General features: G+C 40.7%; 1 protein-coding gene across 1 annotated transcript in view; it reads left to right on the plus strand.

Annotated features, from left to right (window-relative positions):
* Positions 1-22,851, plus strand: part of Acadsb (acyl-CoA dehydrogenase short/branched chain) — a 47,042-nt gene that overhangs the window by 1,239 nt on the left and 22,952 nt on the right. Inside the window, exon 2 of the mRNA XM_038317724.2 lies at positions 22,610-22,769. Within this exon, the coding sequence (XP_038173652.1) occupies positions 22,610-22,769 (160 nt within the window). The remainder of the gene's footprint in view (positions 1-22,609; positions 22,770-22,851) is intronic.

Raw genomic sequence — 22,851 nt, forward strand, 5'->3', positions numbered from 1 at the left:
CCCATTATTTGGGGGATAGAAAATAAATCAAAATCCTGCAGTATTCATTCCTGGTTTTATAAGCTATTGACGAGGGAAAGGATCCATCTTCAGAGACCTTAAAGCTTGCCAAAAAAAATGAATTCTCTAACATTTGTGTTTATTTTGGGTCTCTGTAGCCACACAAAGGTTTGACTCACCCAAGGTGTCAGGTTCAACATTGCCACAAGTACCTTGTCTGCTCTGTGTCGTCCTTTGGCCTCTTACAACGTGCTTTCCAAACCTTCCGTACATTCGGACACACTTGCGGTTGTCAGTACAAGTAGTTCCTTGGGACTTTATTGTTTGCTTTGTAATATGTCCTTTGCATTTACTGCAGCGAATCAAAGGCTCTTCTTTTTCTTCAGCCTCAAGCCTGGAGGCGGCAGCACACTGTACCTCTTTCCTTGTCTCACATTATAGATAATTAATGTTATTTGATTGTTTTACAAGTTTTGAGTGTTCAGAAAATTAGCGAAGTGTATTGTCACAAAGGAATAAAAGTAGGTTCTCCTGATTATTATTTAATACTGTTTTATAATTGTTGCTTAATAATAATGTCTGAGGTTTTTCTGTTTGATCCGCTGTTTATGTAACCTACATGTTCTTGGTGCTCTTCCAGCTTCTGATCTCACCTAATTTTCATAAACATCTTAACAAGTAACAGCTTAATTTGGGGATGTAGAGATTTTATACAACGGATTAGTTGAATTTGGCAAACGCTACTGCTGCTACTCCTTCAGTGGCGGTAGCACAGATGTATTTTATTTGGATTTCTGCATTTATAGTCCTCAATAGGTTTGGGATCTCTTTTATACAAATTAACATATTTTGCTGAATTTTAACCATAGCATGGTAGTTAAGAAAGTAGATTCTGAAGCCAAGCTGCTTAGATATAGAGCTGCTTGGTTATAGAGCCCAGGCTCTGTGGTATAACCTTAGCCAAGCTCTGTGGTATAACCTTAGTCTCAATTTTCTGATCTGTAAAATGGGGGAAAAACTGATAGTACCAAGTATGGGGTTGTTGTGAAGACTAAATGAGTTCACATGTTCATGTAAGACCCTTAGAAGAGCCCAACATCTACTCAGCTTTCAGTAAATGTCCTTGCTGCCATGTATGAGACACTAGGTGTTTTGGCCAGTGCAATATGGACTAAAACATGTATGGTCAAGGATTCTGTCCTCAAGGTTTTAGAACTATATCTACCTAAGCACATGTCATGTAGCGGTGGAAGAAACCCTAAGGAGTTCACAGTGTATCCCTGAGTTCAGAGGAGAGAGCAATAACGGGGATTATTACGGGGCAGGGAGGCTCCTCGGAGGCTGGTTTTAGACTCGAGGAGGAAAAGAAGAGTGTTGTAACAAACTGAGAATGATGCGAATTTAAAGGATTGGGGAGTTTAGCCTTTAGGGTTATGCAGTGCTTTTGACGTCGAGAGCCTCAGATGCACTTAATCACAGTTAACTCTATAGATCGCTGCGACAGAAAGTGACAGCGTAGAGAAATGAGCCAGGGCAGTGACATATACCTGTAACTCCCCACTCTAGAGACAGAAGCAGGAAGGTTGAGAGTTCTAGGCCAGCCTGGGCTCCATGGCAAGACCTTATCTCTAAAGAAACAAGGTACAGAAGTGTAAGCCTAGACTAAACTTAGTCCCTATTCACAGACAAACTGGAAGCCTGGCTTCTGCTAGGGATCCGCTACAGACTGGGACAATATTTCATATCTGTGATTTTCATTCTTTCTGTGACCCCTCTGAAGTCAGTATTAGTGGCTTCAATTGCAAATGAAGACTTCAGAGGCAGTGCCCAGTGTTTCAAGGTCTCCTGACATTCAGGTTCCAGTAGGATGCTCTGCCTGCCTCTGCCGCTGGTCTTGTACATCCTCACAGATGAATCAGAAGTGCTTTGTATGTTGTAAGTTCTGGAGTCAGGATGCTGAAGTTTGAGTTCTATCACCTCTGAGTCTGATAACTTTAGAAAGTGACTCCCCACTCTCCTTTCATTGCCTTTTTCGCAAAGGGGGAGAGCAGTGGATTAAATCAGATATTATCTACTTAGAATAGATTTTTGCATGTGGTAAAGACTTGGGAAACACTAGCTATTGATACAGTCAAAACCCCTTACCAGTAACACTGAGAGGAATGGGAGAAAGTTATCTTTATGTAAAGTACATGGGCAAGTTTTGGAGATGTGTATGTTTACAACAGGGTACCTGACACCATTGAAATTCTGTTTTTAACTGGGGAGATGGGCATGTGTGTTTTAAAAAGTGAATATTAGGACATGAAGAAACAGAGTATTGCTACTATTGAGGGAGTAGTGTGGGCAGATAGTCTTACAGGAGATGGATCTTGGACTGACCACCCAAAGAAGGGGTGGCATAGGTTTGGGTAAAACAACAGAAGAGCGGAGAGTAAGGCCAAGGAGATGTGTAAATAAAAGTATCAAGATAGAGAAATACTCTGCTTGATTAAAATGCTTGATTAAAAATAATATAAGAGGGCTGGAGAGATGACTCAGAGGTTAAGAGCACTGCCTGCTCTTCCAAAGGTCCTGAGTTCAATTCCCAGCAACCACATGATGGCTCATATCCATCCAAAATGAGATCTGGTGCTCTCTTCTGGCCGGCAAACATACCGAACGCTGTACACAGAACAAATAAATCTTTTTTAAAATTTTTAAATTTTTTTTTAAATTAAAAAAAATAATATAAGAACAGCTGGTATGATCATTTTACAGAGAGACAGAATGTTTTCCAGTCTGCATCATGTTACGGACCTTTAGCTTCTCAAATCTGAGAGACTTCTCCACTATAGAAATCAGTCACAGCCAGGCGGTGGTGGTGCATGCCTTTAATCCCAGCACTTGAGAGGCAAAGGCAGGCAGATCTCTATGAGTTTGAGGCCAGCATGGTCTACAAGAGCTAGTTCTGAGTGAGGCACCAAAGCTACATTAGAAACCCTGTCTCAAAAAAAAAAAAAATCGGTCACAACTTTAGTCTACCCTTTCCTGTGTGTCTGTTGCCAAAAAGATTACCCATAGTCCCAACTAACATTCCTTTTGTTTACCAAAACATGGACTTGTAGAAAACATTTCTCTTCATCAATATAGAAATGACAGATTTTTTTCAGATACAAATATATCTGTTTCTTTTTCCTCTCTCTCTCTCTCTCTCTCTCTCTCTCTCTCTCTCTCTCTCTCTCTCTCTCTCTCCTCTCTGTCTCTGTCTCTGTCTCTCTCTCTTTCTCTCTGATGTCAAGACCACTAATCATAATAATCTTCTCTCAGGCTCCTTGCACACTGGCTGTCTTATTCCCACACTGGATTTCTTTCCCAAGGGCTAGACCAGGGTTTCTCAACTTTGACACTGATGGCATTTATAGCCAGCTCATTCTTTATTGTAGGGAACTGTCCTCTGTGTTGTAAACTATTTAGTGTCACCTCTGGCATCATAAGATACCAAGGTTATGAATTTTGGCTGCTTAAAGTATCTCCAGAGGTTGCCAGTACTCTCCTGGAGGCAAACTCATCCATTGAAGAACCGCTGGTATAGAACTGTATAATGTATAAGGGCGGGAAACAGTGACTTTTTCCTTATAACCTTGTAGGTATTAGGGTAAGACAAGATTCTTACTCCATAGAAAATAAGATGATAGTTTATTCTGACCCAAATATGAGTAACTATAGCCTTCAAAGATGGATTCAAGTTGTTTTAAATGACATGTTCCGCTGTGGAAGAGCTTACATGATCTCTTATGTCACAAAAGAAAGTCTTAAGTAAGTTCACTTACCAAATACATTGGTAGAGACAATCAGGTAAGTGGGTTGCAGCAGAAATGTTTGTTATAGGTTTCAAATACTGTCTTACAACATTCTTCCTTTAGGACTGGTGGAGCGAGTGGTCTAGTAATTTTAGCAGTGCACTCCAAAAGTTTGCTCTGTCTCATCATCTTTTGGACCAGTCACTGTGACTCTTCTAGAAAATTAAGGTATTGTTAGGAACTCCTAGAGGCTAGAACGAAGAGCCAGAGACCCGTGGAAGAGAAAAGTCCAGTTTCCCTAGCTTTGAAGAGCAACAAGAGCAGAAGCTAGGATTTGTGGGTAAAGCGAGTGGAGTGGAGAGATTGAAATTTGGAATATGGTGATAAGCAAGCAGGAAAAGAAAGAGGTAAAATCAAAAATGAGACAGGAGATACTTCAATCAGATCTTCAAGTGAATAGTTCTGATTTAATGAGAATTTAGTAAAAGACTATATAGAACTTTAAAATCCTTTTGCTATTGGAAGTACAGAATGCAACATTTTGAGACAGAGTTTCTCTGTGTGGCCTGGCTGTCCTGGCACTTGCTCTGTAGACCAGGCTGGACTCAAACTCTCAGAGATAACCATGCCTCTGCCTCCTGACTGCTGGGATTAAAAGCGTGCACCACCACCGCCTGGCTTCCATCCCTATTCTAATGACCTGACAGAATCATCTCTACATCTTATCTATATTTATTTGCTGTGTTGAACCCTATCTCGCAAGTAGCATAAAAAGCCATGAAAATCATTGTTCACATTTGGAAGAGGTCAGCATTGAGCATGACTTTACATTATATTTGGCCTTAAAGTTACATTTTTACATATAAATGTTGACCTAAAGGACCTCCCCTTTGTATTAGTAGCTTCCTGTTACCATAACAAATGCTGGGATAATCAACGTATTTTTTAAGGGAGTTTTAGTTAGGCTCACAGTTTTAGAAGCCTATGAGCAGACAGACTTGTTTCTTTTAGGTGTCTTGTGGGAATGCCAGGTGGTAATGGCACAGAGTACATGATGGATTTATGTCATATCAGAAGGAGGAAGAGAGAAGAAGGGGCTGGGGACCGACAGTCCCCATCTCTTTAAAGGTTCCTTCTAATAACATAACACTGGTGATAAAGCCTTTAACATCTCAACTATAGCACTACTTCTACTTCATATGGAGTGCTTTTGTACACATTCATGTAACAGGCACAAATTATTTGACACAGATATAGTTTTAAATTTTTGCCACTGAGTTCTTCTGAATTGTTGAATCCTCATAAGCCACACCAATTCCCGGAATTTTTAAAGCCTTAATTTGCTTACTTACTTTTGAAAGCATGACAGTTTCTCAACTTTCTCTTCAGATAAATATAGCTCTCCCTGCAGTTTTAAGAGAAAATATAGCCAGGCATGGCTTCACATGCCTTTAATTCCAGCACTTGAGAGGCAGAAGCAGGCAGATCTCTGAGTATGAGGTCAACCTGGGCTAGATAGCAAGTTATCTACAGTACAATATCACATTCAGGAAATTGATATTAATGTGATCCACCAATTTGTTTCCGATAATCAGTTTACTTATATATGTTTGTGTGTGCGTGTGTGCGTGTGCGTGTGTGTGCGTGTGCGTGTGTGTGTGTGTGTGTGTCTAGTTCTGTAGCATTTCATCACATCTTTATTTGTGTTTGCAGTACGACAGTCTAGCTAAAGATAATTCCAGCAACATAAAGGTCTTCATTTCCCTCTTATAATCTCTCAGTACCCTTACTCCCCTCCCTGGTCCTTAGTTACTACCAATAGCTAATCTCTTTTCTAGCTGTATAATTTTATTTCAACAATATTGGAGAAATGGAGTGATTTAGTAACAGTGTCAGTTTGATGCTGTATAGTCTTCTGCTGTAAGAGATGAGTAAAATATTTTTCTTCTACTCTTTAGATTCACTGGCTAGCCCTGAGAATCAAAATTAAAAATACATATTAATAGTAGTGAGAAGCTTATTTTGTTTGAATAGCAAGTATGTGGCTGGTTAAGTGAATAAATTTAAAGGCTTAAATAAGCTCTCCCTACCAGGATTTCATGGTTTTGTTTCCATAAGTTTAGCTACCTGCAGTTAACTATGGTCTGGAAGTATTAAGTGGATATTCCAGAAGTAAAGAACTCAGTTTTAGTTGCATGGTTTTCTGAATAACATAATAATCTGTCCAATCCAGAACATGAGTTACTCCTTTGTCCAGCAGCCTGCATACATACAGTATATGTTACCACTCCACTAGATCTGACATTTGCATTGTAGTGCCTCTATTTGGATAAACCCATATTTTACTCAATAATGGCCCTAGAGCACAAGAGTATTCATATGAAGGAGGAACTAGGGTATAAAACATGGAATGACAGGTTGATCTTGGTTCTATATGACAGTGCTGCTGAACATGTAAGAAAAATATCATGTGTACAATATGAAAAAAAATGTGAGTTCCAAACTTGGACACAAATATTCACAGCATCCAGAAGTGTAAACAGTTCATATGCCCTTAGTCGTGAAGGGCTGCCATGGCTGCCCTGGGACTTGCCATTTAGGCCATTCTGCCATGAACTCACAGAACTCCGCCTACCCTGCCTTCAAGTGCAGGTATTAAGTGCATGTACCACCAGCCTGGCCTATTCTTTTATTTTAAGATGAAGACTTCTGAAATTCAGCTTTCTAGGAGATTCCCTTGCCCAAGAAGAACCTCTTGGGAATATGACTGGCATTAATCTCCTCTTCTGTGGAGGTTTATGGTCATGAAGAAAATGTAAAGACAACCACTGACATTTATTTACGCAAACATGGCCAGGCGTAGTGGTACATGTCTATAATTCCAGTACTTGAGAGACAGAGGCAGGAGGATTGCTGCAAGTACAACGCCAGTCTAGTCTACACAGTAAGTTTCAGCTAGTGAGATCCTGTCTCAAAATTTAAAATAATAAAGTTTTTATTTTTAAATTTAATTATTGTATGAGTGTGTGAATTTTGTGTGGACATGCATACAGAAGTCTCTCCTTTCTTTTTGTGGGTTCTGGGAATTGAACTCAGGTTGCTGGACTTGTTCAGCAAGTACCTTTACCCACTGAGCCTCTTGCCAGCCTAAAATCTGTCTTATAAGTGATCATTTTCTCCCTAAAAATCCATTCAAATATCCTACAGAAACATTGTGTATTTTCAGAAGTCAGTTTACTCCTGTGGTATGGCTCCCAGGGATCCAACTCAGGTCATCAGGCTTGGTGTTGTGTGCCCTTAGCAACCGAGCCATCTCTCTGGTCATTATCTGTATTTTCTATGGAAGACATGTTTACTTCCTCCTTTTTATCTAAGTCAGGACTACTGTAGTCACACGTGCGCACGTGCACTCACACACACACACATACCTTATTCTAGGGAGAAGGATTGATTCCCAGACTTGCACTGATGTCTAATACGCACTTCATGTGTGTTCAAAGGTGCAACTGCTGGCTCTTATGGTATGTGTCCACTTCTAAGAATTGCTAAGCTGTTTTCCAGGGCAGCTATATGAGATAACTCTTTTATCTTTAAGCTCCCCAGGTGATATGAATGTGCACTAGAGTTGGGCAGGAGCAAAGGGAACTTTCCTTTTCACCCTCTGAATGTTTGGTAATCGAGTCTTCTGAAACAGACAGTAAAGAGATGAACAGAAGAGGTGTACAAGTTTGTTACAGACAAGAGGGAGTTGAGAGACAGAGAATCCAGGTAACTCAGATTTCAAGGGCTGGTACTTTTGAGAAGACAGCTTGCTGTCTGCATCCCATCTTAGGGAAACCAAGGTATGTGAAAAGATTCATTAGGAAAAAGGAGTGGCGACCACAGTGGACAGAAAGACTGTGCTCAGGTATATCCAGGCTCAGTACTATCTCAGTCTCTCAGCATGTCTCCTTCTTTCATGCCAGAACATCCTTATCAGAACAGGAACCTTTGTTTGCTAAATAATTCTTTAGATCAGCTATAGCCAAAATTATGGCTCCTCTCGACTACAAAAGAATGTCTTAGGCCATACATTAAATCCAGGGGTGTCCAACCTGTGACCTGCAGTTGCAAAAGCATACATTGATTTTGTATGACATTGTGGTATGACATTGTTGTCATCTACAAAGTTCTTATTCAAGAACTATCCTATGAAGTTTTAAAAATGTATTGCAGAACATATCGTGGAACTAGAAGATGCTCAGTGGTTGGGAGCACCTCTGCTCTTACAGAGGACCTGGTTCAATCTCTAGCACTCATGTTGGTGACTTATAGCCATCTATAACTCTATTTCCAGGGAATCTGATGCCTCTGCTTCTTTGGGCTCCTTACATACACATGCCTACACACACACACACACACACACACACATGCATGCACGCACACACACATGCACACACACATATGCACACAATTTAAAAATAAAAATAAACCTTCAATTTACATAAGAAAAAATCTCACAAAAAATTTGATTTTGGTATTGGGCTGCACTCATAGCCATCTTGGGCCGCATGTGGCTCTTGGGCCATAGGTTGGACACTTCTAAACCAAATATTTCCAATATGTCTGCTTTTAGTTTTAAAAAATAGAACAGCAAATTACATGCTTTTGTTAGATGATCCACATTTTTTATTTAATTTAAAATTTTTTTCATTTTACATTCCAACCCCAGTTCCCCCTCCCTCCACTTCTTTTGCCTCACCACCTCCCCAAATCCTGCCCCCTATCCACTCCTCAGAGGGGATAATGCCTCCCTTGGGGAATCATCAAAGTCAGGGATACCAAGTTGAGACAGGACCAAGCCCCCTCCCACTGAATCTGGCTGGGCAAGGTACCCCACTATAGGTAATGGGCTCCAGCAAACCAGTTCATGCATCCAGGATAAATCCTGGTCCCACTGCCAGCCCCCCACCCAAACAGATCAAGCTTATAACCATCACTTACATACAGAGGGCCTACTTCTGTCCCATACAGGTTCCCCAGATATCAGTCCAGAGTCCGTGAGCTACCAGTAGTTCAGGTCAGCTGTCTCTGTGGTTTTTCCCAAATGATCCATGTTTTGATGTTATCTGAAGTTTTCAAACGTCTTACCTTCTATAAACCAGGAGTGAGTTGCTAGTTACTAAGTTCATGTCCTTATAAATTAACTACTCCTTTTCTCAAGAGTAGTTAACCTTGCTGTTAGGACAAAGAAGAACAAAAAGAAACTTAAAAAAAAAGCAAGAAACCATCTTAGCCCACTAAGTAGCCTCAGTCTTAGGTGTCATCTATAGTGAAGTGGTGGGGAACTGATAATGTATTACTTTGGTGTGTGACCTCCAAAATTAGTGATGTTTTCATAGTCAGCTAAAAGCAAATAAAGCTAGAAGGCTTATTTTGGGTTTCCTTACTCATCCCTCTTCCCAGAGGAGAAGGAAGTGGGAGATGCTTGAAATTTTAGAGGACTACAATAGTCTCCCTCATGTGCAAAGTGTATTTTCCAAAATGCCCACTAGACACCTGAAGCTGTGGGTGGTAGTGATGTATATAATGCCCTTCCTAGCTTAAGTACCTGCCACACTTATTACTCTGTGGCCATTATTTTTGTAGTTTGAGGTACCACAGTAAAAGAAGGATGAATTTCTTTTTACTTCTTCACAGTTTCATGGATCATTTGTTTTTATTGTAGATCCCAGCAACCTCAACATTTGTTTGGTTTTGTTTTTTCTTTCCTCATTAAAGTAAGAACTGTAATCTTTCATTTAAAGGAAATGCTAGTCTATTTGACACACCCAAACTGTCCTACTGACTTCTCTCAAACGTTAGGGCTGTTATTAAACAAAGTAAATTATTTGAATATAAGCACAGTTATGATGCACATTTTATTGGTAAACCGTTGTATGCTATTTGTTCTCACTGAGAGGCTGGCTCTGGAAGCAATGTTGTTTCCCCCACCTCTGTAACAAGGAGAGAGAAGAACAGACCCAAAGTAAACACAGTCGGCCCCTGATAAGAGTTAGATGATAAACCATTTCCAACCCAGGTTACTGTTGTTTATGTTATAATATAAAAATGCTTACAGTGGAAATAGGTAGAAGTTCACCCATGAAGAGGAGATGGAGATCTGTCACATCCCACATCCAGGTGACAACATCAGTTGGGTCCCTCCCAGCTTATCTGTCCATGCCTAGAGGGATGCATGAGGATTAAGAAAGAGACAAGAGGGAACTGATAGAGTCGGGAGGGTATCCAGTAACTACTGAGATTTGCCTCGTGTTTATTTCTCACAGGCTCTATGTACCTCAATCCAGAAAGGAGGGGGAAGGCAAAAGGCTTCTTTACCAAGATACAAAGAACAAAGTAGTTATCTTCTTTTTTGTTGTTGTTTTTGGTTTTTTGAGACAGGGTTTCTCTGCAGCTTTAGAGCCTGTCCTGGAGCTAGCACTTGTAGACCAGGCTGGTCTCGAACTCACAGAGATCCGCCTGCCTCTGCCTCCCAAGTGCTGGGATTAAAGGCATGCGCCACCACCGCCAGGCAGTAGTTACCATCTTAAAACCCAAAACATCTAGAACCACACTCTAGGTCAAAACCTGTCATATAACCTTGAAGGAGCAAGAATAGGTCTGAACTCTTTGACCTTTAGACAAGGTGAAACAGACCCACTTCTGTGAACTACCACATATTTCCCTTTTTAAAATTGACTTATTAAAGCCTGTGTTTCTATTACAGGACAGACGAGTGTGTCTGTCTTAGGTCATCTTCTTCTGCCTTCCAGATTACTCATCATCAGGACATTCCATCATGGACTTCCTTTCTTAAGCTGCCTGGATAGAAAAAGATCTTACCCATCATTGATTAGACTCTTTTCATAAGGGATTAAGGGAGAATATATAGCTAGACGCCATGCACCTCTGAACCAACTTTCCATTGAGAGAGTTCACAAGTAACTAGATAATCTTAGGCAAGCAGATAATGCTTTACAATCAACGTGCTCCCATGGCCACGATACCTCCTAATAAAGGATGACCAAAATGGGATGGTCTTTTTAAGTTGGTCTAGGATATCTTTAGCAGTTTTAGCTGCATCAAAATCCAAATTTGTCTTATTAAATGTATCAAATCTAAGGACTCATTAGCATTATGTCAACTTTCTCAGATAAGCTCTAACCATTTTCTAACCAGTAGCATCTCCATAGTGAACTGAAATCGTTACAAACATTATCAGGTCAATACTATAATTCCACATACTGCACCAGACAGTCAGGCAACCACCGAGTTTCATTCTCCTCCTGTGAAAAAACACAAACATGCCTTCGACTCCATATTAAAACAGGATCGGGTCCTTTCCATAATCCAGTGCAAGGGTCTTTCCATTTTGCATTAGCAAAGGTTGCTCTGGTGCCACCATGCCAAAATCTGTCTGCAACAGATTGCTCACAGGCATCCACAGTCAAGAAATTTAGAGTAAAAAGGGCATGATTTAAGGCATTGTGTGGTGACTGAGGATATAACTTCCCCTTTTTATCTTTTGAAGTTGTGTTTTCAAGGAGCCATGGGCATGTTCCACAATTTGTTGTCCTTGAGGATTATAAGGAATGCCTATTTTATAATCATTATTCCACTGGGAACAAAATTATTGAAATGCTTTACTAATACATCCAGATCCATTTTCTATTTTTATAATTTTAGGAATTCCCATACATGAAAAACATTTTAAGCAATGAGTTATCGTATGCTTAGTGGCTTCTTCAGTTTGTGCAGTGGCCATTAAGAAACCTGAATATGTATCTATTGCCACATGCACATATCTTGGTTTGCCAAATTCTGCAATATGAGAAACATCCATTTGCCATAAATGATTAGGAAGCAGACCTTAAGGATTTACCCCAAAATGAGGCACAGGTAAATATTATGGGCATCCATCACATTGCTTAACAATCTGACGAGCAATTTCTCTTGTTAAACCAAATTGTTTTCTTAAACTTTTACCATTTTGATGATGTAAAGCATGTGATCACTGAGCAAGCTCAAGTTGAGATAAAGCAATCAATTGAGTAAATTTTTCAACTAAAACATTCTGTTCAGGCAATGGTCAAGGAATGTGCCCTAATATGACACACAAAGTATGGCAATTTTCTTTGATGGATGGCATTTTGAATTTTCTGGAATAGTATTCTATCCTAACTATTACTAGTTCCAATGCAGGGGACAGTCTCGATGACCTGAAGAACTCTAAAAATGTAATGACTGTCAGTATGTAAATTAAATGCATTACCTGCAAAAAACTGAAATACCATAGCAACAGCTCGTAGCTCAACTATTTGAGCTGAGACCAGATCTGTTTGTACTACATATACTTTACCATCAACAACATATGCTATTTTTCCATTAGAAGAACCATCTGTAAAAATTAACATAGCAAGCATCCATTAAGGAATCTTCCATTACAGTTTTAAGAAAAATAAAGGAATGTGTTTGTGCAAATTGCACTAATTGATCAGCTAGAAAGTATATATCAATTTGATCTAAAAATTGAACAAACGCAATTGCCCAAGAATGATTATTTTGAAATAACAACCAACCTGTTGCTTAGGATAAAGAACATTGATCACATTAGGGTCTCTACCAAAATATCACCTAGATTCTGGCTTTTCTGTGCCACACAAGCTACTGCTTCAAAATAAGGGTTTAATACCCTAGCTGGTGAAACTGGAAGATGGAACCATCAAAGATGACCACTTTGCTGTGATGCTGCCATAGGAGTAAGTCTTAGGCAAAGTATATGCTTGCCAAGGTTGGTCATAATTAATATAATGTACTTGCTGATTCTGTGTTGCAGTTTGAACTGCACCACCAGTTTGGGGAAAGGAGCAGGAAGTTTGAACTATTTACAAACTCTAACATTTGTCTGCACTTGCTGCTGCACCCTGGCTTTCAAAATATACCCTGGTAAATTTACAGACAGCTGACTACTATTTCCTATCTACAAATTTTATTTACAATTTTTTACTCCCGAGATAAACTCCCTGTACTTCCATGTTTACTATTTATCCGAGTGCTCACTTTTCACTTCTACCCCTGCAGTGTCTTTATTCCTCTGCCGTGTCCGTCACATTTCCTTCCTTATCCAAGCCCCACGTCCAAAGTGCCACCTGCCTCCAGGCCACATCAGCCGTGCTTAGAGGGAAACATGAAGATTAAGAAAGAGACAGAGATAACTGATAGAGTTGGGAGGACATCCAGTAAATACTGAGATTTGCTTTGTGTTTATTTCTCATAAGCTTTATATATGGAAGGAGGGGGAAGACAAAAGACTTCTTTTTCAAGTACAAAGAACAAAGTAGTTACCTTCTTAATACCCAAAACATCAAATAACTACAGCCTAGATCGAAACATCCTGTTAGTAGCCACACCTTAGGTCAAACCTCCTGTGGAACCTTGAAGGAGCAAGAATCAGTCTGAATTCTCTAACCTAGGGGATCCACTTCTATGGACTCCCACAGAGGACACCAGCTGACACTTTTGCAAGTTGATTTCTGCTGGTTATTTGTAAACATTTGATTTGATGTTATCTGTCTGCTGTTGCTATTTGTTCTATTACTTAGAAACCTTACCCAGCCTGTATTCTGCTTTGTCCAAGACTCTCTTGTAGCATAAATAATAAAAACCCAGAGACAGATGTTGGGATTGAAGCTGAAGATTAGAAAACCAAAACAGTCAACCATTAAAGAGACCTTTTACCTCTACCAATGCTCAGACCAAAGGGGAAGTCCTTGGATTGCCAAACCTCAGACTCCACACTCCACACTCCACTGAGCTCCTGTCACTTCCCCTTGTATTCCTCTCTCTGCTCAGCTATATCACTCCTGTCTCCACCTCCCTAGTGCTAAGATTAAAGGCATATTATCCCAAGTGTTGGGATCACCTTTGTGTGAGCTCTGTTTCTCTTTTAGACAGATTCAATCTTGCCTACGGTGGCCTTGAACAGAGGTCCTTCCGCCTCTGTCTGTCTCTGTCTCTTTGTCTCTCTCTCTCTCTCTCTCTCTCTCTCTCTCTCTCTCTCTCTCTCTCTCTCTCTCTCTCTCGGATTTTCTAAACAGGGTTTCTCTGTAGCTTTGGAGCCTATCCTAGAACTAGGCTGTAGACCAGGCTGGCCTCGAACTCACAGAGATCCGCCTGCCTCTGCCTTCTGAGTGCTGAGATTAAAGGTGTGCACCACAACCACCCAGCTGCCTCTGTCTCTTGAGTTCTGGGATTAATGGAGTGTGCCACAACTCCCTGGCCTGTATGGCTAACTAGTTTGGCTGCTTCACTCTCTGATCTATAGATTGAACCCCAATATCTGTGTCTGGGTTTTTTATTATTTGTGCTATACTTTCTCAATCTGGAATGCTAGCTGACTGTTTTAAGGTTCTTTCTGGTAGGTACTTGTAAGCGACCTGATTGGATGACATTACCTTTTGTTTGCTTTCTCAGTTTGTGTACTCCAGTGTCTCTATTGGATATTGTGGATGCCCTGTTTGATATTGTTTTGGCCTCTAACTCTTTGTCTGTGACTCAGCGTTTATTCTTTCACCTTTTGATTGCAATCTACTTAATAACTCACTCATTCAAAGCTAAAAGTACAACTATAGATTATTCTCTGAACTGTACAAAACAACTGCCTACTGCCAATAGTCTATTTGATAACCTGGCCCCTCCACACAGTTATCAGTGGGCCAGTGGGACAGAGTTAAGATAATGGGAGACTTCATTATGTTCTCAGTATGGTTTGCAATTTAAAACTGTATATGTTTATTTCTGCAGCTTCTCCATTTAGTATTTTCAGACCACAGATCATGAGAGTGTGGGAAACAAAACTGCAGATAAAGGAAGAGTGAGGTCATTGAGAATGATTTTTAGGGGAGATTCAGTGGTCTGGGGTGAAATATATCTGAGCTCCAAGTCACACCAGTCTTATCCTGCAGTTAATCTTCCTTATTTGACAAAGTCTTGGGGGTTTTGAGGCACTCACCACTCTCTAGAGGAACTAACCTTGGTCAGATAAGGCAGCCTCAGGGAAAGTGCTCTCTGACCTTCTGGAGAAAGGAACCAGATAGAGGCAGGGAAGTCAGTTATTGGGAAATGTTTCCAAAAACAAACCAGTTAATTTAGTTTAATTATTTGTAACTTTAAAAAAACTCAAGAAATGGTCCTTAAATGTGTTACCTAAACCTATTTCTAGCCTTTTATATGCACATTAAGAAGTTCCAACATAGGCTGCAGAGACGTCTCAGCAGTTAAAAGCACTTACTGCTCTTGCAGAGGCCCAGGGTTCTGTTCCCAGGGTCCAGCTAGCAGTAACTTCAAGGCATCTGACTCCCTCTTCTGGCTGACATGGGGTCCTATAAGCACACGGTGCAGACAAACTCGTGCAGGCTTGTACATCTATGCATAAATAAAACTAAATACAATTTTTGGAGAATAAGTTTTAACAATAAAATTTTCATCAAGTGTTCTTAGCAAAAGACTAATGTAACTGAAACAAAACCCACTTTTGCTAAGATTTATTCTCAAAGAAATAAACAGTATTAAAGAAACTCCACACTTCCATCCTGCCCTCATAGTAACTCCAGAGCTGATATGTATACTTCCAGTCTATGTCTTTAAACATGTAGCATGTCTATGCTTTAAGGTACACATAAATATTGTCATGCTGAACTTAGTTTTGCAAATTATATTTTTCCTCAGTATTTTTAAATTGTATCAGTGTTGCTATATAGGTTCCTGGTTTACCTCGATGCCTATGAAATCTTGTATTGAATCAATATACCACAAAATTTTAGCCATTCCTTTATTAATGTTTAATTGACTTTTAATTTTTTACTTTTGCTGACATCACTGTATTTTTTGTATGTGTGTCCTTGTGCCTATGACTAAAGTAGAATAATTGTGTCTTACTATAAATATGGCATCTTAGTCTGCTTATAATGCTATAACAGAGTGCCAGAGAGTGGGGCAATTTAGAAAGATCAGACATTTATCCTTTTATAGTTCTGAAGTCTGATCAGTCCCAAAGCAACACTTCAACAGTTTAGATTGCCTGTGGCCTTCCTTGCTGAGAATGGCTGTGACCTCCCGTGACTGACTGACTCAGAAGGCAAATGAGTGGAATATTCTTTAAAACCACTTTTGTAAGGGTAGTATGGCTTAGATATAAAATGCCCCACAGGCTTGTGTGTTTGAACACTTGGTCTTCACCTGGTGATGCTGCTTTGAGAAACTGTAGATCCTTTAGGAGTTGGAGACTAGTTGGAAGAAGTAGTTTTCTAGGGGTGGCCTGGAAACATGTAGTCTTGCCTGCTTCCTGATCCATCAAAATGTAAGCAAAGTTCCATGTTTCTGTCACTATACCCTCAAGCCACTCCCACTAGCACATCTTTGCTGCTATCATGGATGCTATCTTCAGATAGTGAGCCAAACAAAATAAATATTTTCTATTGCTTCATGGCGGGTATTTGGTAACAATGATGAGAAAAGTAACCAATACAAATAGATTTGATTCCATTTACAAGAGGGGAGCCTTTTGGTCTCATTTCCTCTAAGGGACCCCACACCTTAATATCACCATATAGCCGTTAAGTTTTAATACATTTGCATTTTAATAAGGCCTTTTTTTTTTCCAAGACAGGGTTTGTTTCTCTGTGTAATATCCTTAGGTGTCCTGGAGCCTGCTGGGTATTCCAGGCTGGCCTCGAACTCATAGATATCTATCTGCCTCTGCCTCCCTAGTGCTGGAATTAAAGGCCACATTTTAATAAGTTTTAATACTTGTATTTGGAAAATGCTCACTTAAGAAAACTGGGTGAAGGGTAGTGAAAAAGAACTTTTCACAACTCGTTTGTAAGGCATTCCAGACAAAGCTTTGTAAAAAAGAAAGGAACATTGCCCTTGGTCAAGGAAAGGGAAAGATAAAATTCTCAGCAGCATAGAAAGATTTTTTTAAAAGAAGAACAAAATAGCTGAGCGGTGGTGGCACATGCCTTTAATCCCAGCACTCAGGAGGCAGAGGCAGGCGGATCTCTGTGAGTTCGAGGTCAACCTGGGCTACAAGAGCTAGCTCCAGGACAGGCTCCAAAGCTACAGAGAAACCCTGTCTCACAAAACCAAAAAAAAAAAAAGAAGAGGAGGAGGTGGTGGAGGTGGTGGAGGAGGAGGAGGAGGAGGAAAGAAGAAGAAGAAGAAGAAGAAGAAGAAGAAGAAGAAGAAGAAGAAGAAGAAGAAGAAGAAGAAGAAGAAGAAGAAGAAGAAGAAGAAGAAGAAGAAGAAGATGATGATGATGATGATGATATGGGTAAGAATGCTTCCAGTTGTTGGGACCAGCTGACCTATTGAACATGCCTGCAAGGGAGTGAAGATTGAGAAAAGATGAGACAAGACACAGAAGATAAGAGTCACTGCAGCAGCCAGGAGTTTATTTCTCCTTGTCTTTTTATACCCAAAGCAAATGGGGTGGGCAAAAGACTTCCTTACCATGAAACAAGGAACAAACAATTGTAGTTACTTCCTTAATTCTCAAAACGTCAAGTACCTATACCCTTAGTCAAACATATTGTTATCTGGCTTTGAGAAACCAAACCTAGTGTCCACACCTTTGGCCAAACATCCTGTTATTTGACCTTGGTAAGCTAAAACCCTCCAACCTTGAATCAAGATGGAAATAGAGTCACTGCGGTCTCCCAAATCCAGTACTGTGAAATAAATGCTTGCAGAGGTCAACATGGGATCTCAGCTAGATAATGAGGTCATGACATCAGGAGAGATTGGAGGAAAAAGTAGATTTGTTGATAGGTTTGAACATCTGGTGACATGCCAGAACAAGTTTAGCAACATATTTTATCAGGAGAGCCAGGCACAGATATTGAGGCTGAGGTCAGAGGACTGAGTGCCATCTCTGAGCAGATGCACAATAACTTCGTGAGAAAATATGAGAAGAGGTCATGACCAGAATGTCACTTGAGCTGGACTCTGGACTGAAATTTCCTAAGTTCCTGGTAGGCATTGCGCAGGAAGAATATTTGTGATGTAGACCCATTAAATACGTAAGGACAGTTGTCCAGTAGGGCAGGAACAAGGGTCAAGGGTAGAAAGGGTACCTTTGATAGCTTTCCTGAGTCTGAGGGGAAAGGGTCTCCCTTCGTTGTCCTGCTCCCAAAAAGATGGCACTGTAACATTCTCAAGTTTTAGTGTGAATTTCAGACCCTTCCTCCTTTCTCTAGGAAGGGGGACTGTGAAAGAACAGTTTCGTGAGGAAGGCAAATTACCCTGCATCTAGGAAAGGGGGGAAAGTGGCTTTGGCATCAGGAAAAGCAGATTTGCTCAAGTGCGCTTTCCTCATCCTCAAGTGATGGATACAGGAGCACTTCTGGGTCTGTTCAGAGAGGGAGGGGCCAGATGGCAGGCAGGGCAGAAAAACAACGGCTAGAGGGATTTATACCAAAATACAAGAATGTGTATTGAGATTTCTCCCTTTGTCTAACTGAGTCTTTGCAGGTCAACAGGACTTCTGCAATGTGTTCTTTGCCTCTTCTGAGCTGTCAGTGCGCTTGGATGGGAAGCACTCTAGGAACGTTTAGAACAACACTTCATTATGCTAAAGCATAGTGGAAAGGGGGTTCTAACTAACACAAAAAATGTAACAAGCATAATAACGGATTTACCAGGACTGTCTACAGCCAGGCATGTTTGGCTTTTCAGCACTTTGAGTGAAACATATGTGGCAGTGTAGTGAAAGTTTATAGACCTTTCCTCAAAATGTTTAAAACGCATAAAATAAAAGATACAGCATTATAAAGGAAATCAATTATAATGAAATAGTTATAAAATGTCTCCATGTGATTGAGCAGTGTGTGCTTTTTAAATACAGCCTAGCGGGCATTCTTATTAGAAGGTAATTTTGCGTAGTGATGAACAAAAATATATTTCAAGATATTGGCACTAAATCAGTGTGATATGAAAATGGCTGTGACTTCTTTGGGCTGAGTCACATATACTGCCAGTATTACCAAAATGTGTTGCCCACATTCATAATTTTTTAAATGCTGTGTTTTTGTTAGAAATTAATGAAATAAAGATGTCATTCCCCACCTCTATCCAGGTTCATGGACTTGATCCTTCTAGCTGTAGTACATCAGAGCTCTCTAGTCAGTTGAGTAGAAACAGATTGGACTGGAGCTAAGGAAAGGATTTGGAAAGACATAAATAACCATTATTCCATTCAAGTAACAATTGCTGCTCTGTGCAAAGAAAAAAAATGTGATGATGTGGTACAATAGGTTATAGCTGCGAAAAATCATTTTGATGGAGTGGATACCAAAATTGCAATGACTGTGGTCAATGCCAAAGCATAGGGGCATTAGAAAAATCAACAGTGAAATCCTGGTTGAACAGTTCAAGGCAAGAGGAGGACAAATTTCCTTTCCTTTATTATCAACTACCAAGAGGCGTAAGTAAGTAATCTCTCTTGGTGGTCTAGCTAGAAATGGATTCCATTCGTAGCATTGAGTCTTCGTACTTTATGGGGAGCATCTTCAGTAACCTGCCCCATACCATTTTGAACTTTTTAAAAGTTCATTTGCCTCTGTTATCTCCTCTGAATCTGAAGTAATTGTTATGGGTTGAACTGGCGTGTGCCCTGTCAGCAATATTGAGACTAAGGGGCTCACAATTGTGTCAGCAGGAAAAATAGGTATTATCGTAAGACCCACTGACTTCTTAAGTTTCTCAGCAGTGGGCTTTCTTTTAAAGATCAACTCAGGTACAAAGGTGATATATTGACTAAGAGACAGAAAGAATTCTGTAGTGGGCTTAGTGAAGTAAATAACCTCCCCTAGAAATGAGAAATGTAGCCCAGTGTAGTGCAGGTTTTGAAATGGATAGGCAAGTTTCACAGGCAGTTTATGGAGGTAGTTGGCTCATTCTTTCATTCTTTGGACTATATATCGAGGGCACAATCCAAGACTCCATCACCAGCACTGAGCAAAATTGCCCCGTATTTATTTCTCTTGCACTTTCATATTTCTACTTCTCCCCGTCTTTTCTTCTTGCCTTGAGCCAGCTGCTACCACCTGCCTCCCGTCGGCAGCGTTCCTTCCCATGGAGACCCTTTGTCCTTCTCATTTCCTCCTTTTACTTCCTGTCTATCTCATCAAGAGATATCTGTTTTGGTTAGGGTTTTTATTGCTGTGAAGAGACACCATGACCATGGCAACTCTTATAAGGAAAACATTTAATTGGGGTGATTCGCTTACAGTTTCAGAGGTTCCATCCATTATCATCATGATGGGGAGCAGGCAGATGTAGCAGAGGACTAGCTGAGACTACTACATCTTGCAGGCAACAGGAAGCAGACTGAGGCACTGGGTGGTATCCTGAGCATAGGAAACAGGAAACCTCAAAGCCCATCCCCACAGAGACACACTTCCTCTAACAAAGCCATACCTTCTAATAGTGCCACTCTCTATGAGATTATGGGGACCCAATTACATTCAAACTACCACAGCAAGCAATGGCAGCGAACAGTTGGTATTCTTACTACCATCTCTAATGGCAGTGCCACCACACTGCTGTCTTCTAAGTAGTTGTAATAGAAGTAGTCATGAATATTTATTGAGCTCCTACTAAATGATAATATAGTGATAAACCTTTTACATAGATTGTTTTATTAATCCTCACAAGACTCCATGAAATTATCTGCATTTTACAGGTACAGAAACTAAGATTGTAAGAGATTTTAACTGAGACATTATAAAACATTACTTGTACTCCACTTAGTCACCCTTCCATTGCTGTGCAGAGACACCATGACCAAGGCAACTCTTTTATAAAAGAAGGCATTTAATTCAGGGGTTGCTTGTAGTTTCAGGGGCTTGATCCATGTTTGTCATCATGGCAGGGTACACAGTGGCAGGCAGGCGGATAGGAAGGTAGGTGTGGTGTTGGATAAGTATTTGAGAGTTACTTCCTGATCTGCAAACAGAAAGAGGAAACCTTGGCCTGACATAGATTTTTGAAACCTCAGTGCCCACCCCAAGTGGCACACTTATTCCAACAAGGCCATATCTTCTTTTTTTAAGATTTATTTATTTATTATGTATACAACATTCTGCCTCGATGTATGCCCACACGCCAGTGGAGGGCTCCAGATCTCAGTACAGATGGTTGTGAGCCACCATGTGGTTACTGGGAATTGAACTCAGGACCTCTGGAAGAGCAGCCAGTGCTCTTAACCTCTGAGCCATCTCTCCAGCCCTAAGGCCATATCTTCTAATCTTGCAATCAGTTCCACTCCCTGGTGATTAAGCATTCAAACATATGAGCCTATGAGAAATATTCTGATTCAAAGCACCACACCCTCCAAAAAACAGCGGAATCACTTGCCAAAATTACATATCTATTACATGTCCAGTGTTAGGATTTAAGCCTAGTTCCTTTGTACTCCAAAGCCTCTTTCCTTAACCCTTATACTGCATTGTCTCCCGATCTTAACAGTGGTCAGTCGTAGACAACAGAAATATTGTATTCCTATCCAAGAAGTTAGTGAAATGATAAATGTGCTTAGAGAATTAGTTGTCTAAAAACTTGTTTCCTTGGCGATTAAAATTTATCTAGGCCCAGAAAGATGGTTCAGTATTAAGAACCGGTATTGGGGGCCGGGCGGTGGTGGCGCATGCCTTTAATCCCAGCACTCGGGAGGCAGAGGCAGCCGGATCTCTGAGTTCGAGGCCAGCCTGGTCTACAAGAGCTAGTTCCAGGACAGGCTCTAGAAACTACAGGGAAACCCTGTCTCGAAAAACCAAAAATAGAGTTCCAGGACAGCTGAAGCTATACATAGAGACTCTGGGGAGGGGAAGGGACGGAGAGAGAGAGAGAGAGAGAGAGAGAGAGAGAGAGAGAGAGAGAGAGAGAGAGAGAGAGAGAGAGAGAGAGAGAGAGAGACAGAGAGCTGTTTTGCTTTTTCAGGCTCACAGCTGCCTGTAACTTCAGCTCCAGGGGATCAGACGCCTCTGTCCTTTGTGGGCACTGGCCCTTGTGTACGCATACCTACACACAGACCACACACATACACAGAGTTAAAAATAAAGATAAATCTTTATACTTTTTAAAGATTTTATTTGTTTTATTTTATGTGTATGTGTGCTCTATCTGCATGTATTCCTTTATGACAGAAGTGGACTGGAGACATGGCTCAGCGGTTGAGAGCACTGGCTGCTCTTCTAGAAGTCCCACGTTTAATTCGCAGCAACTACATGTTAGCTCACAACCGTCGGTAGTGGGTTCTGATACCCTCTTTGGTCATAGAAATAATCTTTAATTAGAGAACTTACTTAGAGTAGCTCATTACTGGATAAAGAGATACCATACAGTAGTCAACTAATTGGTGTTTAAAGGACGTGAGTTTTAAAACGTACTAAATTAAGCTCTCTTATTTTGGAATATAGCTATGGGATATAAAAATAAGAGATGGGACTGAAGCGATGATGGCCCAGTGGTTGAGAGTGCTCATGGTTCTTGCAGAGGATCCAGTTGTGGTTCCCAGCACCTATATCATGTGGCTCATAACCATCTAAGTCTCCCAATCCATGGGCCCCAATGCCCTCTTGGACTTGCACTGGCACAGAAGTGGTATAAATGAACTCACACAGTTAGAAACACACATGCATATAAGTAAATCTTAAGAATGCATGATAAAGTAACTCCCCAAGAAACTAATGTTCAAATTGCTTCCTTCTATGTGTATGTCCCTTCTTCAATCGGTGCTGTTCCTAAAGCTAAGAAGAAACTTCCCAGCTTGCTTGTCGTCTTGGAAAAGCCCTCCTCGCGTCCTAAAATCCTCGCAGCCGGGAGCTCTGCTAGGCGTAAGGAACCATGCGCTGCCCTTCGCACCTCTGCAGACACTTACTGACGAGGAAATGATGATGAAAGAAACAGGTCAGGAAATTTCCCAGCTTCATCCTGCAACCCCTCGGGTTTGGAGCTGGGCCTACAGTGTGAAGCCAGACAGGACCGCCTG

This window comes from Arvicola amphibius, chromosome 1 (assembly GCF_903992535.2).
Source record: "Arvicola amphibius chromosome 1, mArvAmp1.2, whole genome shotgun sequence".
Taxonomy (NCBI): domain Eukaryota; kingdom Metazoa; phylum Chordata; class Mammalia; order Rodentia; family Cricetidae; genus Arvicola; species Arvicola amphibius.